The sequence below is a fragment of the Protopterus annectens genome, chromosome 6.part0 (genome assembly GCF_019279795.1).
Source record: "Protopterus annectens isolate FY-2018-M chromosome 6.part0, PAN1.0, whole genome shotgun sequence".
Lineage (NCBI taxonomy): Eukaryota > Metazoa > Chordata > Ceratodontiformes > Protopteridae > Protopterus > Protopterus annectens.
The window spans coordinates 291,680,162-291,698,256 of NC_056737.1; the positions used below are offsets into that span (position 1 = coordinate 291,680,162).

At 38.9% G+C, this 18,095-nt stretch overlaps 1 protein-coding gene across 1 annotated transcript in view; it reads right to left on the reverse strand.

Annotated features, from left to right (window-relative positions):
* The window catches only part of LOC122804269 (aarF domain-containing protein kinase 1-like), a 1,777,942-nt gene that overhangs the window by 40,102 nt on the left and 1,719,745 nt on the right, over positions 1-18,095 (reverse strand). The window contains exon 4 of the mRNA XM_044074046.1: positions 5,827-6,020. Coding sequence (XP_043929981.1) covers positions 5,827-6,020 — 194 coding nt within the window. The remainder of the gene's footprint in view (positions 1-5,826; positions 6,021-18,095) is intronic.

Here is an 18,095-nt window from a genome sequence, read left to right on the forward strand (position 1 = left end):
GGGCTACTGCAGCAGTGATAAATATGGTGAACATCTCTAAAAATTCTGTTTTTGTCAATGAACTTTTAAACGCACTTTTATTACCTAGGGGAAATGGCTGTGGTCAAAAGTGCAACCTATAATGCTGATGATTCTTACATTTTGAAGTGAAATGTTAATAGCTGTAGTCAAATATGCTGCCCATAAGACTGATGATTCTTACATTTTTACGGGAAATGCATTTGCCAACATGGCAGCTAGACAAGCAGCATTGTGTAATCCTGCTCAGGATTCCTTTTTGAAGCAAGTGAATAATGTGCCTGTTTCTTTACAGGAAGTGTTGTCTTTTCAAAATCAATCTGATGATTACAAAAAGCTAAGATAGATATATGATGGCTGGAGCTACTCTCTGGTTTCATTATGGTGCCATCTGGAGTGGAGGCTAGTAGCCCCACATTCATTTCTAGTCCAAATAGTATGGGCATATCATTTGCTCTCTCATTTGGGAAAGAATGCATTAATAAGACAAATTTTTACTAACTGGTATGCCCCTTACATTTCCTAAGCCATTCAGCATTGTGTAAATACTTGTACAATTTGTGTTCAATACATTGTGCCAAAGTGTGTACCTGTTCCCACACAGTCTTTAAAAAAGCTGTGGGGACATTTTTATTGTATACAGTGGGATTTTACTGAACTCCAACAGCATCAAAAGTTCAAGTATGTTTTAGTGATTGTGGATTTTGTTTTCTGAACGGGTTGAAGCTTATCCCTGTGCTAGGAATAATGCAACTATGGTCACCAAGAAACTGTTGCAAGAAATCATACCCAGGTTTGGAGTACCTTGTTATGTTTAATCAGACTGAAGAACTAATTTTACGAATCAGAAAATACAGCAAGTATGTGAAATCAAGAAAGTAAATATACAATATCTCTGGCCACACAGACCCAAGCTGCTGGAATTGTTGACAGAATTAATCAGACTTTAAAAACTAGAATTGCAAAACAATGTGAGGAGACTGGCCTGAAGTGGCCAGAGGTTTTGCATCTTGTATTGTTTAGTATTTATAGTGCAGTTAGCACTCCTAGAAAGTATTCTCCCCAGGAGATCGCCATGGAATGACCTATGAGGATGTGAGCTACACCATTTCCAAGTAATTTAGAGTTACAAGATGTTAAAGAATCCATTTTTGTTTATTGCAAGACTCTCATTTCTGTTCTGTAACATATTCATCCACAGGACATTGCAACTCAACAACATGACCCCTCCTCCTGCCATGGCATCACTCCAGGCAACCGGGTCTGCATTCAGTATTTCTCTAGACACCACACCCTTCAACCAAGATGAAAAGGACTCTTCCTGGTTCTCCTTACAACCATCACTGCCATTCAGTGTGAAGGATTAGCCACCTGGATTCATGTTTCACATGTTAACAAGGCCCTTCCTAGTGATGAATATCAACAAAATGCCAACAGTGTAATTTCACATTTTCAATTACTAACCCATTTCATCTCATACCAGAAGAAAAAAACAAGGAAACCAACATGGGTAGAAGTGAGGCCTAACAATCCAGCATTATTGCTTATAATGGACGATGAGAGGAAATCGGCCCAGAGATCAAGAAATGAGTCATGTGACCAAGTGCTGCTCATAGAAATTCCATCAGCACAGGACCCAGTGTAGAATTTAGAAATCAGCAACATATAAACTGTAAAAAGAAAGTGAATCATCCTTGTTTACAATTTTTTGAGAATCCTCTCCATTCCCAGCCTGCTTAATATTTTAATGGTTTTCATCACTGTTTTACTGCATTTCCATCTCTCATCACACGCCATTGAAACTGAAAATACTGGACAATTTTTTTTATCAAAACTTAACATTTTGTTAAAGATGAACAGAGATTACCACATTCTCATCCTAAGTTTAATGCTTTTTCTGCCACACCATATACTTATGCTAAGACTATGAATGTTAGTAACTGTTGGGTGTGTATGTATATACCATCAGCAAATGATGGGAGTATTCCTTTCTTTCTAGTACCAGCAAAAGAGAAAGAGGTAGGAGCAGCACTTTTGAAAATTCTGGTGACCAAACTTAAAAGTGGCATAAATAATTCTTGTCATAATGTTATCCCTTTTTTAGACTTATTCCACTTTAATTAACAATGGCTGTAAAGGGACATACTTGGTATGTTAAAAATGGAACACTTCCTGTTGGGTGGAATGACTGTAATATTACTCGGTGAATGTATGATAGGGCTGGTGGACAGGGTATTGCTATGTTATGTGAATTTAATTATATTTGTGGAGACCAAGCTTACCCCTGGTTACCAGCATACTGGTTGGGATGTTGTTACATTAGTCATGTTACTCCACCTCTTCGACTGTACCCAGCAGGACTATTCACAATGTTTGCTGAAAAAGGGAGATAAAGAATATTAAATTCTCATTAAAAAAGAAAACAGATGTTTCTTGCATTTATCATCATTTTTTTAGAACAAACTGCTTTCAAAGGACTATCACATATGGACTTGCATGATGATGTCATTTATGGACGGGTATTTTACCTGCCTATGGGGCAACAAAGTCAATTAGGGAATTGAGAAAATTGTCTGAAATATTATAGGTGTTGACTAATGCAACTTTTGAATAGGTAAAATAAATTACTATTGAAATGACTGCTATGCATAGTTTAGTGCTGCAGAACAAAATGGCACTTGATTTCACCCTTGCATCTAAAGGGGGTACATGCATGCTCATCCAAGCTGAGTGCTGCATGTTTATGCCAAACAATGAATATGCTATTTATAGTAATTTAGAGATCATTCAGAAGGCTGTGGCATTGTCATATGCTATAGAAGCTGACAACTCTCAGTGGACTTGGTTAACAAGCTTAATTTCAGGATGGAGAGGTCTTTTGAAATGTGTTATGCTCATTTCTATATAGTGATTCTTTTATGTAAGATTTTATTTGTGTGCAGAAAATAATCATACAGCTGTTTGCATCTAGAAAAGGTATTAAATTCCAAAATATGCATATTAAAAAAGAAAATGAAAAAGTGCCACTAACCACTGTTGTAAAAAATTATGATGAAAAGGAAGATAGTAAAGAAAAAGTACTAGAAAGTTTTGGACAAATCTAGGATAACATATGTAAAAGGGAAAATGAGATGGAAAGTTACTCAGACTGTTTCTTTATTCTGTCTAGAATAGATCTAACAAACAGATGTGTGTTTATTGCTTATAAAGCATTTTTGCTAAGCACTTATACAAGCATTGTGCATGTAAAGGACAGAAGGAAACTGCATGTAAAGAATGTCTGAAATTATTTGACCTAAGTGATGCTTCACAGCATCAAATGGAGAAGGGAGAAGACTTTTAAGTGTTTTGTATAATACTCTTTCATTGAAAGCTAAACTCATCTTGTTTTAAAATGGATCTTGACAGCACAGGTCTGTCTTGGTTTTTTTCCACTCTCTTGGAATTTCCTAATGCCAGCATGGAAAATTGGAGCTTATCCCTGATAAGAGAAAAACTTAGATAGGGGGTCTGCATATTCTTAACACAGAGGTGTTTCGTTAAATTGGTTAGTGGTCATAGCCTGATAGATAAGAAAATGTTTGCTCAGAAGTTTTGACAGTTTAAAGATGACTGTTAGGGAGACAAGACATTGACTGGTTCATCTCCCATGTACTTGTGTTCTTTTACAATAAAGGAGATCTTTCTACTGTGCTGAACTGTGTTGTATGAAATTATTGAGTACCTTAACACTGTATATTAAATTTCACTAAATTTACTTTGTAATGCCATTTTCACATTGACAGCTAATGTCAAAGTCTGATGTAATAAAAAGCACAAACAATAGTGTTTGCATCTGCAGTACATTAAGCAATGCTTGTTGACTCATTATCAGCACCAAGGGGTAGAATGGACAGAGATACTGCAACAAACAGTGATGTCATTTTAAACTGATAAGATTTTTTTATTTTCAAAATAATGTTAGGTTATGAAAGCAAAATATAACTACAGGTAACGGGTATTTCAGAACTTTCACCGTGTGTGTGTGTGTGTGTGTGGGGGGGGGGGGGTAGTCTGGAAGAAGGATGCAACACCTACCACCATGAGTAAATGTGAACTAACCACTCCCAACCATGTTGTACTATAAATCTGAGAGGAGCTTCACTAATAACCAGCATCTACATAAATGTATATTATTAAATAATAATAATAATATTAATAAGGAAGTTAGAGTTTACTATAATTATTCCAAGAAATTACAACACTCATAAAAAAGGGAAGCTGCATGTCATGTCCCCTTTTACCACATTGAGAAGACTATAAAAGGTTTGTATAACCTCCTCATACTATTTCACTTCCAAAACTTCTGTTCCACCAGTGCAACATAGACAGCAATGCATAGCCATGGTATTTAATGCAAAATTTACTACAAAGTCACTTCCGAAGATGGTGAGGAAACGCTATGTACAGAACAAGTTGTGTGTGCCAAATAAAGGCTTCTGAACACCTCAGTCACTGTACTGGTGTCCCTTCTAAAGACCAGAACAGCGGCAAGTAAGTTGTACAAATCTGCAATTATGTATTAATGACGTCCAGATGTGATTTTTGCCTGTTTTTTCTTGTATTACTTTCAGGAGGATGTCAGCTTATTATATGCCACCTTTCAAAAATATGTATACAAACCCAGAGCAGCAGTAAGAATATCTGTCACAGATGTTACAAAAGAGGGATTCACCAAGACTAATTGAAAATGCAGTACAATGTAAAGTCTGCAGTTTGCAACTGTCTTTCTTAAGCCAGTCCTTCAGCATTTCAACCTCTCCCTCAACAGTCATTTGGTGGAAAAGCTTATCTGCCTTTCCTAAGTACCTGACCTGATCAGACTGAAGCAGCGACCTCTGTTTCAATTCTTAGGGTATTTTTAACCAATTAAACAGCTTCTTGCTTAGTGATGTGCACATTATTCTCCTTACATAGGATTACAAATGAAGGAGCTGTTACAGCTCCTGTGTTAGTCCTCCTATGTGAACTCAGGTCAGAGGTAACATTGGAGCTCAAACATTTGTGAAATTCTGTTAAGATCCAATGACATTTCTCTTTGTATTAGCTTTCCTCAGACAGTTCCTGAAAGATTGCTTGAGAAAGCAAATGTGCACAATGCACTTAAAATTCTTTTCATTATGCAGTATGACACTGATGAAGCTGCACCATTAGCAGATGCTACCCAGTACCTAATGTATTATCCTGCAAACCACTTTCCCAAAGGAGTATAGCAGATCATCACACTTTTGATGTCTCCTTACTTACTTTGTGGATAGCAAGAGACCAATAGTTAAGCATGCATACCTCAATGATTCTGTGTTGTGAGGTGAACTTTGTACTTCTGCATTATATTCATATATTTTTTGCAGCTCAATTTTTACTTTTAGAATGATTTAACATCTGTTTTCATCTTCGGTATTTACTATTCTGAAGGAGAAGTGGAATGTGTCTTCACAATTAATCAGACTTACAAAATATTTTCTTTCCAGAGCAAAGCACAGACTGTTTAGTATGATATTTATTTATGATTCCAGAATTTGTCATATGTGCAGCTCTGAACCAAATATGACAGCCATACTTTTATCTTCTAGTGAAGAAAAATACTGGGGGCTAAGTTTGCTGGAGTATTTCCTCAAAATACACGTGAAAAAAACCCTCACAAAAAAAGAAGATAAAAGGATCTCCAAAATCAGAACACAAGATGGCACACACATTGCCACACCACTATTGACTTAAAATGAAAGCACTATAGCTCCTATAGCAAATGGGTTGGTTTTGTATACTTACTTAGCTATAGCACGGATACAACAGCGGGACATATTAATGAAGGAGCTCGCACTCGCCCTGGTTTGAAGGGTTGCTTCAATCCCTCTGAGAAGGTCATTTGTCTTGAGGAGAAGCAGCATTTCACGTGGAACCCTGTTCAACAGTTTGCTAATCTGAGGGAGGTAGTTAGCAGCATTTGTACGGATTTCTACATCCTAGGCAGAAATCAAAGGAAACAAACATTAATTGAACAAGAGTGAAGTTTTTACCACTTATTTACATTATTAGAAATCAAATATCAGAAATTCATTCCATGGTAACATTTATATAGGCCATTAAGTGAACCCAGCAAAAATCTCAATGAAATTAAAACATAAAACACATGGCAAATTATGAAAGTAATCTACAACTGGGCAGCTTCTTTATTGGCTTGTCCACACAAAAGCAAAAGACTGCTATCTCCTAGTGTTACTGCTGTGCAAAATTTAATTCCCTTCCTTCATGAATCTACATTTATTCAATTACAAGTTTAGGGTAGGTAGGTAGCATTTTCGCAGTCTAAATTACACCCAGGTCTTTCAGTCCTGTTCGTTAGCTAACTACTGGTAAAGGCAATTACAATTTTTCTTATCCCAAAACATTTTACTGACCTTTTTCCCCAGTAAGTGGAACTAGGTCTCCTAGAATTTACTGGTGAAGGAATGGGCATCATTGAGGCAAGGGCTTTTACTGCATGCAATAAGCAGAGTGAGTGTATGCAAGGTACCGTTTGATGGACTACAATACAATGCACTAATTCTTTTTTCTGCCCTCATTTTTGGAGAACTGTGGTGCACAACTGAGTAAACCTGCAGCAAAGTTACTAGAAGGCTGGATAAAATTCATGCAAATAAACAAAGTATGACAGCCATACAAATAACATCTGCCATTTAGAAACAAGGATTTCAAAACTGTGACAAATGGCTTTATTAATCAAATACAACACTAACGCTGTCATTTGATACCGAAGCCGTCATTGTTCCCCAAGTATCCATTGTTCTGTATTGTTTGATACCTCATTTGTCATTTCACTTGTCAATCCTTTTGCCACTAGAAAATGTGCAGTTACTGTACAAAAGACAGAAAAGTAAAGGAGACAAACTGCACATCCTGACATTATGAATCTCAGGATACAACCCACTATTAAAGATGCCTTCCTATTTATTTATTTTATACAATCCTTTTACTCAGTTTTTATGTCATTCCTTAACTCCTGACATGAATGTTAATGCATTCTATTTCCAAGGCATACGGTATCTGATCTTTTACACTGAGATATGTTCTACTTGTGTGAAAACAGATCCAGCAAAGGCTGTAAATGCAAGGCTTCCAGTATTTTTTTTTTTAATGAAAGTAAGATTATCTGGTGTGGTAACTAGAATGAAAGTAAATAATTACGGCATGCAACCCTCTGAATGGGGTGGGGGTTTGCTTCCTGTAAAAATAGTTTCGGAAGTTTGTTTGGAATACTGGCTCAGCCTCACAGCATTGCAACTGCAGTGTCTGTGGGTGTGTTTTCTTACAAGATTACAACTTTTTACCTTGCCTTAAGTCATTAAGTTTTACCTTTTAAATAGTTATGCCTACAATATTTTCAAATGTTCATTATCATGTTGAATTTATTACATTTTGGAATGCCTTTGTTTCTTATTTACTGTAATTGTCTTTATAATTTTAACACCCTCTGTGTGTTTTATGCAAACATTTTTATTAATGCTATTATATCTCTGCAGCAGCCGTAAACGAGAGTGGCCCAAAAAAGAGCCTGTACCACTTCTAAGATGCACTCCCATATGCTGTCCTCATTCACCACATTCCATTTCTGACCATTCAGCCTTTCTCTAACCAATGTACAATAATTTTTTGCAATTTGTCACCTTCTAGGCTTCTGTGTAAATAATTTATTATCTACCTTAGGAAAAAAAATTTCCAAAATCTAAGTATAAAGCCAATATCAATGTGTGGCTCTATGCCGAATGCATGGATGATGTCTGACAGATAATTAATTAACCACAATTAGTTATGTGCCTTTTCTAATCTAATTAAAGATGGTTTTATAAGGAAGCACAATAACTGTCATGTGCATATTACTGACACTTCATTAACTTGCCAACAAAGACCAATGTGCAAGAGATGCAAGAATAATGACCAGAGATCTGGTTCACGGCTCCAGAGAGCACCCCTGCATTACCAAGCTATAACTCATACCACACTTTTCGGCCACCTAACCTGGACCGGAACACCAAAGGCGGAGGCGTGTCCATATTCTTTAAGGATATCACACCTCCAGGCTAGCTGCTCAGTATAATGCATCCAAGGTTATTCAAGTGCAACTAACTCTGGGCAAAACTGCAATCCAAACTGTAGCTTGCTACAGATCCCCCACCATGCCCCAGGATTACCACTTCTCTTTTCTTGATATACTGGAAAATATTAGGATTCAACCAAACACTCTAATAATGGGCGATTTCAACTACCCTACCATTAACTGGGAAAACTACTCATGTACCAACTCCTTTGCACAACACTTTATGAAATTCATAAATTCCAGTGCCCTGGATCAACTTATCCACACCCCCACCAGGGACAACAATATCATATACCTAGTCATTACCAAAATGAGTGACCGGTGTTCCACACCTGAAGTCAACTCCTCGGTGGTCAGATCTGATCATAAGCTAATCACCGTAGATATCCACATCCCACTACCACCCCCCATTAAGAAAACCATGGTAAAAATTTTCTCTAAAGCCAACTTCATGCTTCTTAAGACAGAAGTGGCGAACGTCATGACACCTATGCAGATGGACAATACAGTTACGACTGCTGAATCCTACACAAATGCACTCTGTAAGCACTTACACGAGTGCATAGATCATGCTATGCCAAACAGAACCAATATGCTATCCTCCAAAAGAAGGAAGTCAATCTGGTGGTCTCCTACCATAAACAAACTCTACAACAGAAGGAAGAAACTGTTGCAAATCCCATGAACGGAGGAGCTCCCTGGTCAGCCGCAGTAAGAAGCTGAGATCCCTCATAAGATCCTCCAAAGCTAGCTATGAAAACAAAATTGCCACTGATTCTAGGGACAACCACAAAGCATTCTATAGCTATGTAAAGAATCTCAATGGCAACACCCAGATCTGCTCTGAGTTACAGCACAATGGCATGAAAATTACAGAACCAACTGATATTCCCAACATCCTGGCAGATAGGTTCAGTGCTAACTTTACCCCTATCTCACCCCCTAAAGGGCCCATATCTATACAGGAAGAATGCAGAGTCCCTGTAATCACAACTATGCAGGTAAAAGCTGCACTTTCTAAAGACACAGCATCCAAAGGACCGGACAACATCCCAGGCTGCATTTTACACGAACTTCAGAACGAACTGGCTCCCCACCTAAGCATCATGTTCAATCATAGCCTCATGTCAGGCTTTGTGCCCACTGAATGGCGCATGGCAACAGTTATCCCACTCCACAAAGGGGAAGCCACCACTGATCCTGGGAACTATCGCCCTATTAGCCTGACGAGCCTGGTCTGTAAGGCCATAGAATGTATCATCATGGAACTCATAAACAAAGACATTGGTAACCTCCTAACTCTGGACCCCACCCAGTTTGGGTTTGTGAAAGGCAGATCATGCCTCCTGAACCTGATCAACTTCTTTGAGGCAGTCATCAAAGCCGTAGACGAGGGTAAGGTGGTTCACACAGCCTATATTGACCTCGCCAAGGCTTTTGACACCATCTCCCATTCTGGAATTAAAGCTAAACCTCACTAAACTAGGTATAAATCCCTACGTCACAAGATAGGTTGCCAACTGGCTCACTGACAGAACCCACACTGTTAAAGTTGCAGACTCCAAATCTGACTTCAAGCCAGTGACAAGTGGAGTACCACAGGGTTCAGTCCTGGTTCATAGGTTCATAGGTTGGTACTAGGCTATCGGCCCTAGGGCTTATACAAGCAGGTTCATAGGTTGGTACTAGGCTATCGGCCCTAGGGCTTATACAAGCCTAGCCATAACAATTCACTGGATATTTCTTCCCACAATATTTACTTCTTTGGACCCCTGTCTAGCAGGGCGACTGACATGATCCCTAGGGTGAATTTCCTATCTCCATCCACTCAAAGTTCCTTTTGAAGAGGGCCAAGGAGATGCTCTGCTTGACATGTATGGGCAGTCTATTCCAGACTATGGGGAGTCTCTGGGTCAGGAACCTATCCCTCCAGCATGTTTTGTGATGACAAGGTTTAGATCCCTGGAGAGTGTGGCTCTGAGGGATTGGGATTTCTTTAAGTGGAGCATGTCCAACAGCTCAGGGTATGACATGGCCTTGTATGTTAAGCAGAGATTGCCTCTGAGTAGACGATATGCCACAGAGTATAGCTGGAGTGTTTTTACATGGTCAGCATATGGCATCTGCTTTAGGCCTGTGATTCTTTTAATGAGGTATTTCTGTGGCCTTTCCAGCTGTTGCAGATATCTTGTGAGGTACATACCAAATGGGGCATTATACTCTATAATGGGTCTAATGAGGGATGAGTACAGTGGGACAATGACCTCCTTTTTTCCTGGATGAAAAGCCCTTAGTGATGAGGTGTGCCACATAGAAGGATTTCCTGACTGTTGTGGAGATGTGGTCATCAAAAGTGAGACCACTGTCCACCTGTGTCCCTAAGTCTCTCATCACACTTTCGATGTTTAGTGTACTGCCACCTATGTGGTAATTCATTCAGTGCATTGTCATCCCCTTTGGTAAAAACTCTGTACCCATGAACTACCACATAGGTAACAGTCTACTTAATGCCGAATGTGTGATAAGAGACCTTGGGACCCAGGTGGACAGTAGTCTCTCCTTTGATAATCACATCACCACAGTAGTCAGGAAATCCTTCTACGTGGCACACCTCATCACAAAAGGATTCTCATCCAGGAAAGAAAAGAGGTCATTGTTCCCCTCTACTCGACACTCATTAGACCCATTATAGGGTACAATGCCCCTTTTGGAATGTACCTCACAAGACATCTGCAGTAGCTGGAAAGGCCACAGATGCACCTCACAAAGAGGATTACTGGCCTCAAACAGATGCCCTACACAGACGGTCTCAAAAAACTCCAGCTTTACTCTGTAGCATATCACCTACTTCGAGGTGATCTCTGTCTAACATATAAAGCTATGTCAAACCCAGAGCTATTGGACATGCTACACCTAAAGAAATCCCAATCCCTCTGAGCTACACGTTCTAGGGACCTAAACCCTGTCACCACAATAAACAGGACATGCTGGAAGGATAGATTCCTGTCCAAGAGACTTTCCATACTCTGGAACAAGCTACCCATCTATGCCAAGCAAAGTTCCTCATTAGCACTCTTCAAGAAAAATCTTGATGAGTGGATGGGAAATAGGAAATACACCCCGGGGATCACTTCTGTGGCTCTGCTCGACAGGGGCATAGGAAAATAACTTTCTTGGGTGGCATAAGCCAGGGAACCTTGTTGGCTAGGCTTACTTAGGCCCTTGGGTCGATAGCCTAGTACCTACCTATGAACCTATGACCACCCTAAGTTGAAACATATACCAAGAGTGTTAAACAACTGCCTTCACCAAAAGTTATACATTGATTCTCAGATGCACGTCCATGTATAGCTTTGAGTGCAATAAAACAGAACACTAAACACAGACTCAGCAAAACTTTAAAATTCAACCACATTTGCCAGACACTATACATGGCAATACCAGTTAATAAAATCCTAATAATGCCTGTAGACTCCAAGATTAAAAACAAGTTGTCACAGATGACTCATTTCTTGGATGCAGAGACAACAAACTAGTGAAAGAATGAGTAATTGTAATTTGCCTTTCTCAGGTAAACATAAGGTAAGAATCAAGGACAATAAAACAGCTGGTTAGTTCTTGCACCATTCACTTTTCTGTTTTCTTTCTGGACTATCCAGAAATCAAACCAATTGTCCTGTAGTCTGGAAAAAAAAAACAAAACAAAAAAAGAAACAGACTATTGGAGCTTGTTAAATCTGTGGATTTACTATGCCTTTTTACAGAAAAGCTTAGTAAATCATCGGAAAAAGAAGCAAAGTGGGTGGTGAGAGGGGGAGATAGGTGTGGTTATGAGAGGTCTAGGGGTGTGGCCTTGGTCCAGTTTTCACCACAAAGAAAGGTGGCAACACTAGTGGGTAGCAGGGATGATTATGACTTCACTGCAGTTCAGAGATGTCTGGTTAACAAAGTTTGTGGATGACTGTAAGCTGGGAATTATTGTAAAAGCTCCCTATGACATTCAACACTCCAATAGGATCTTACACTTGTCAATATCTGGTGAAAAAAAAAAACATGGATTCAAACCTAATGCTAAAAAGTGGAAGAACATAGCATTCAGCAAGCAACTTCTGACGCCATTGTATATTATAGATAACACACCACTTAGAGATTAAAATGTAGTCATATACCTTGGTACTTGACTGGATAGTGCCCTCATATTTTACCATCGTGTCACAGGGGTCTCCAGATCAAAAGAAAACCTCCCCTCCTTATACTCATACAAGGACTGAGCAGACTCCTTACTGAGTACAACACTCAGACTCACTTGAGACACAACTTACTAAACATATCAAGCAATTGGAAAAAAACTGAGATTTTTAACCAAATGATAATTAACTTAAAAATCTTGGGCTACCAAGACAGAATGGAGGCTTTATCGGTATATTCAGTTTCATACAGACTCTTTGGGAGTGATCCAGGTCATGCTTATAGGGCCATAAGGGATCCAGCAATCCAAGAACTCTTATACCCTCAAAAATCAAACAGTCCAGCTAACACTAGGGACAAAGATATAAATCTGCTCCAACAAATAAAAAATACAAGCTGGAGAGATAGATTAATCAAGCAGTGCCTACCTCTTCTTTGTAACAAACTTACTCTCCAAGGTAGCAGTGTGACACACTGTCTACCTTTAAAAAGGAGCTGGATAGTTGGATGGGTATTCATAAATTCATCCCTGGCATGACTGGTTTAGCCTTCCTTGAAAAGGGAGATAAGGCCAAGGGTGGGTACTAGTAACATGGCAATGGCCTTGTGGCTCAGTTGGCTTGTAACTCCCACGATTCTATGAGGCCAGCTCTATAGTGTACAGGGGTAAAAAACTCATGTCCCACATGACTCAGGTTTGAGTTGTGACTTGAGTATCTCTTGTAGCTGGCAGAGGGCATGTAAGGAATGACAAGCCATATTCCTGGGATGGGGGCGGGTGTACTGCTCACTCTGGGTCTTGTGAAGGCTAGATGCCAAGTGAGCAAATGGTGATGGATTGGGAACATTCTTACCCATGGGTGAGTGGGCTTGGGGACTTAGATAGGTGCTGCACTGCCACAACTAAGAAAATGGACTTAGGAGACCTGCAGGCCAAAAAAAAAAAAAAAAAAATTTCATGTGGGAATAAAGAATGCGGGATATTTTAGTGTGATGGAGATGCGGATTAACATGACAGCTCTCTCTACTTTTCAACAAAAAAACCCCCACCAAAATACTAAGGGAGACCTTCTCCTCCCATGAAATGGTACTAAGATTTAGAAAATAAGATAAACAAGATAAAATAACTTGCTTCAAAGATAGTGGCAGTAAAGGTGAATACAGTGCAAGTTCCCAAGAGGGGAGATGAGTGGTGCTCTAACCCAGCCTGCTCTGTGGCTGATGGTTTAAAACCTCTCTTTCCAAATGGTAAATACTGCGAATAAGAAACCGTAGTGTTCTTCTGCCTTTTTATGCAATGTAAAACTAGTGCTTACTCCACTTCAATATCCAAACACCTAAACATGAAGGCAGTTCCCCTTTATGCCACAAGCCCAAACAAGGAAATGTGCAACATTAAGGCCTTTCATTATGAAGTATGACAGGATTTGCTGTTACTGCAACATGGTTTCAAGGACCTATCTAACATCCCCCCACTTCCTGACTATAGCACCTTCCATTCACTCTGATTCTGTGAAACTGCTTGAGGTGTCCAGCTTAATTCATAAAACTTAAATGCAAGAATAGTCAGCATAAGGCAATGAAGATGCAAGCTAATGAAAAATGCAGAATTTAATTTTTGCCATATTTTTGTCACTACTACCTGGTAATCATCAGCTCTTTTCCATCCAATGGACCCATTTGCTACCCGTCATCATGGTTAGATTTTTCTGGGAGAGGTAAACATTTAGGTAGCCATCAGTGATTATTCAGCTTTTTCTTACTTATGCCCTATCCTCCTGCACACATATTCAACAAAGCATGGGGGGAGGTGGAAGGTATAATGTGGTGACCACAGAGGCTGTCCCTTCACTTCTACAAGGTGCATTCCCTCCTAGCTGACCTACCCCTCTCACGGAAGCACAAGCAATGTTTTCTCCAGACTCCACCATAGAAATCACGCTAACTTTGTCTCTGAATGCATGTAAACACCCACCACCACCACCCTGTATACTTTTATTATTTTTTTTTATCTCAAACATCCATTATCAGAATCATCTAGGTTGAAAAATGACCATATCTTTAATTACGCATTTCTTTTTATTTGGTAATACTACAGTCCCAGAACATTTCTCTGGTCCCCTAGCCAAGAAAACATTTTTCATTAACCACTTCAATCTTTTCCTTTCATTCTGTATCATTTAATTTAACATCTACCAACAGTATAATGTCGTTAATACTTTCTTATACCATTGTGTTACTAAGCATCTCATATTTTACATTACCATTTTTCACTCTTTAATTTATTTTTAATATGTTTTGCTTCTCATGCCTTTTAGATGTAGTAATTATTTTTCTCTAGCAGTTTGCTTTTTTCTTCTTCCCCCCTCATTCATTCGACTGTAATATTCAGGGATTGTTGAGTCTCAAATATTTTAAAATTATCCACAGGCACTACATGCTTCCCTCCCTGATGTATGTTCCCTCTGAACCCTTTACTTTACCTTGCATATTTAAAGATAACAGTGTCATCACTTACAGTATCTAATTTTCCTTCTTGTTCTTGTCTTCATCTTCCTCTTCTTCCTGTTGTAGTTCTTGCTCTTTATCAATCTCATCTTCTCTGTATCTCATGTATTCTTCCACTTACTACTATTTCTGGCTCCTCCATTTTACAGTCAAACCAAAAATGTGCAGTGTACTCACATTTCATATACAGTGTTTTATAATTCTGCTTTGAAAGATGTTTCTTCCCTCACTGCTCACACATTTTCCACAGGTCTGCATTAAATTATCCACACTCACACAAAAAGCATGCTACACACTACAAAACAGCTTAGGCATTCTCTATAGTCATATATATTTACTTCAGTTTCAATATGCAGCACTTCATTATTCCCAGCTTTTACATCTTTCCACCCCAGACCTTACTGCCCGTGAGTCCACCATTCTTTTTTATTTTATAATCTACAGCATGTATTTCTTCTAAAAACGCTTGCATCACTTTCATCAGTATTGAACTTCAAAGAAATCTGCTTCAGTTTTTGAACGGATACGTCCAGAATAATTCAGTCACACCAAGGTTCTGTCTGTTTTATATCTGTAAAAGCATCTTCCAAATTTGCTTATAATTTCACCTGTTACAATGACACATTCAGAAATGGTTCAACTGCCATATGAATGACCAAATGACTTTTGCAGATGAAAATTCCATGGGTTGCAACTGTTAGTCCCAAGCAAACCCTACTACTCGTTGCAGCAAAGTCACTGAACCACAACTCACAGAGTTGATGACATCCTAATGTTGTCTTCTCCCCTTTCATCAATATTGTGAGACCTAGAGTATGTTTACATGTTAGAGGGCAAAAGGGGGCAGCTCCTCTACCCCAGAGCAGAGGTATTTAATTTCATAGGTAAGTACCAGACTAGCTGCCCTTGCGGGCCATTTTAAACCTAGCTAATTTACCTTTTTGTCTTTAAAATAACCTATCCCATTCAGTTATATAGTCGATAATTATATATTTCCCCTAATAAGAATAACTGGGATTATACAACAGATAATTTGAGGGGACCCATGAATGGGATAAAGCATTTAGGAGCTGTCTCTGTCCATAAGTACTACAGTGAGCTGTCCTGGGGTAAATCTTCTGTTTCCCATTCATAGATCTAAGTTCACATGAAAATGGACAGGGATGAACTTTGTTTTATGTAGACTGAGAGTCTGTTAAAACAGCAAAATATATCTGTCCATCCAAACCATTCTGTTGATGTTGCAGAAGAGGTTTAGATCCCTAGACTGAGTATTTCTGATGCCATTAGATTTGATGATATGCAGTAAATCCATCAGGAATGCAAGAGAGGATACCTTGCATGCCAGGCCCAGATCACCTCTAAGCAGTCTCTAGAATATCGAGTACAGTGACAGAGCTATGAGTCAGTCCATGTAAGACATGTTATTTAGGCCTTGAATACTTTTAGTAATGTATTTCTCTGGGCATTCCAGTTGTTGAATGTATCTAGACAGATATGTGACAAAGCGGGCATTATATTCAATGACTGGTCTAATGAGGGCTGAGTAAATGAGCACAATGACATCCCTAGAGCTAGACACAATCCCTTTGTTTATGGTCTTTCTTACCATAGACATATGTTGGTCAAAAGTTAGGTCACTGTCCACGCAACTTCCCAAATCCCAAAGAACTAGGTCAACTCTTAGGGAACTAATGTCAATGTGAAAGTTCCCTGAGGTAGATGACTTTCCAAAGGATACAGTAATGCATTTTAAATAAGAGAGACCATTAAAAACTAATCAGTGCAATGAGTTACTGTTTCAGTGTCATGACTTTGATGAGTTGAAGTGAAGCACATTAAACTCATATTACATATACACCAAACATACTTTCAGTTTTACTTGAGATTATTACAGCTTCTTCACTGCGGATGAACTATCTGATTGTGTCTCTACTCTGGGAAAGAAACACCTCTGAAAGCAACAGCTGTGTACATTCTCTGCTTCAGCTCTTGATGCAACAGTGTTCCAGTTCTCTGGAGACCTTTGCCTTGACTATCATTGCATTTTTTAATACCCCCTCAAGTTTCTGTTCCTCCATAATATATTAACAGAATGTTCAGCCTTCTTATTTGACTGATGCTGCTTTGTTAGTTCTGATTCCTCAGTTAATGCACTACAGTTGTTACATACATCATTGCTGTTCTCCATAAGAATAAGTTCCACCAAAACATCACCATCATCCAAGCCATCATACCTCCCAACTGTCCAGATTTGTGCAGAATGGCCAAATTTTTGCTTTATATGTTTGGTCTGTCCCTCATAAAATGTGTAGTTTTCTTTTAAATCATTGACAAATGAATTCACCAAATAATGACATACATTTGAGATTCAGGCTTCTTATCCTTCAGAAAATGAAAGGTAATGCAAAACCTGTTATTCTAGCAACTTTCTAAATTTATAAGAGTAATATTTAAAATATGCCCTTGAATTTGGGCCTTTGATCCCTCATTATTTTTGGTTTTGTCCAGACATCTTGTGCATAGAGGTTGAGATTCACACTTTTAATGCAGTATTGTCCTCATATCTACACATGTCCTCTTCCATCATGGTTAACTCTCCTACTCCGAATGCAAGAGAAGGAGAATTTTCCGTGTGTCCTGGCTAAATTTCCCACACTTAGTATAACCACCGTAAGGGGTTCTCCTGAAAATAGGTCACAAGCCTAGTGAGCCTAACCCAGTCAACAAATGATACATATAAATAAAAAAATTAAACAGAAGGCCATGCCAGTTAAAGTGTGTAAAAATGCTGAGCCAACTATTTTGAACCACATGTAACCAGTTAGTTAAGATGTATAATGATCTTGTGCCATAAAGAACCATGGGAGCTAAGATGTGAATTGTCCTGAAACATGGCTCCTTTATACTGCAGTATTAGTACTCAGAATGGTGTTAAATAAAAGTTAAACATCTAAGGCATGCTTTCCATTGGGAAAAGATAACAGCAGTTGGATGCATGAATGCCAAGTACATCTTAGGAATGAAAAAAATACAGTGACATATTTTGGTATAAGCCAGCAAAGGATAATGGGAAACCTATTTTAAAGGAAATGTCTCTGTTTGGAGTTAGTGGTAAGCAGGAGGAAGGGAGTGCACAACTGACTGGCAAATGGACAAGCCACTAAAAAGGTCAGTTAGTGAGCTGCACAGGCTGAAATGGGGGGGGGGGGTGTAACCCCAACCACAGTGAAAATCAGTCTGACAC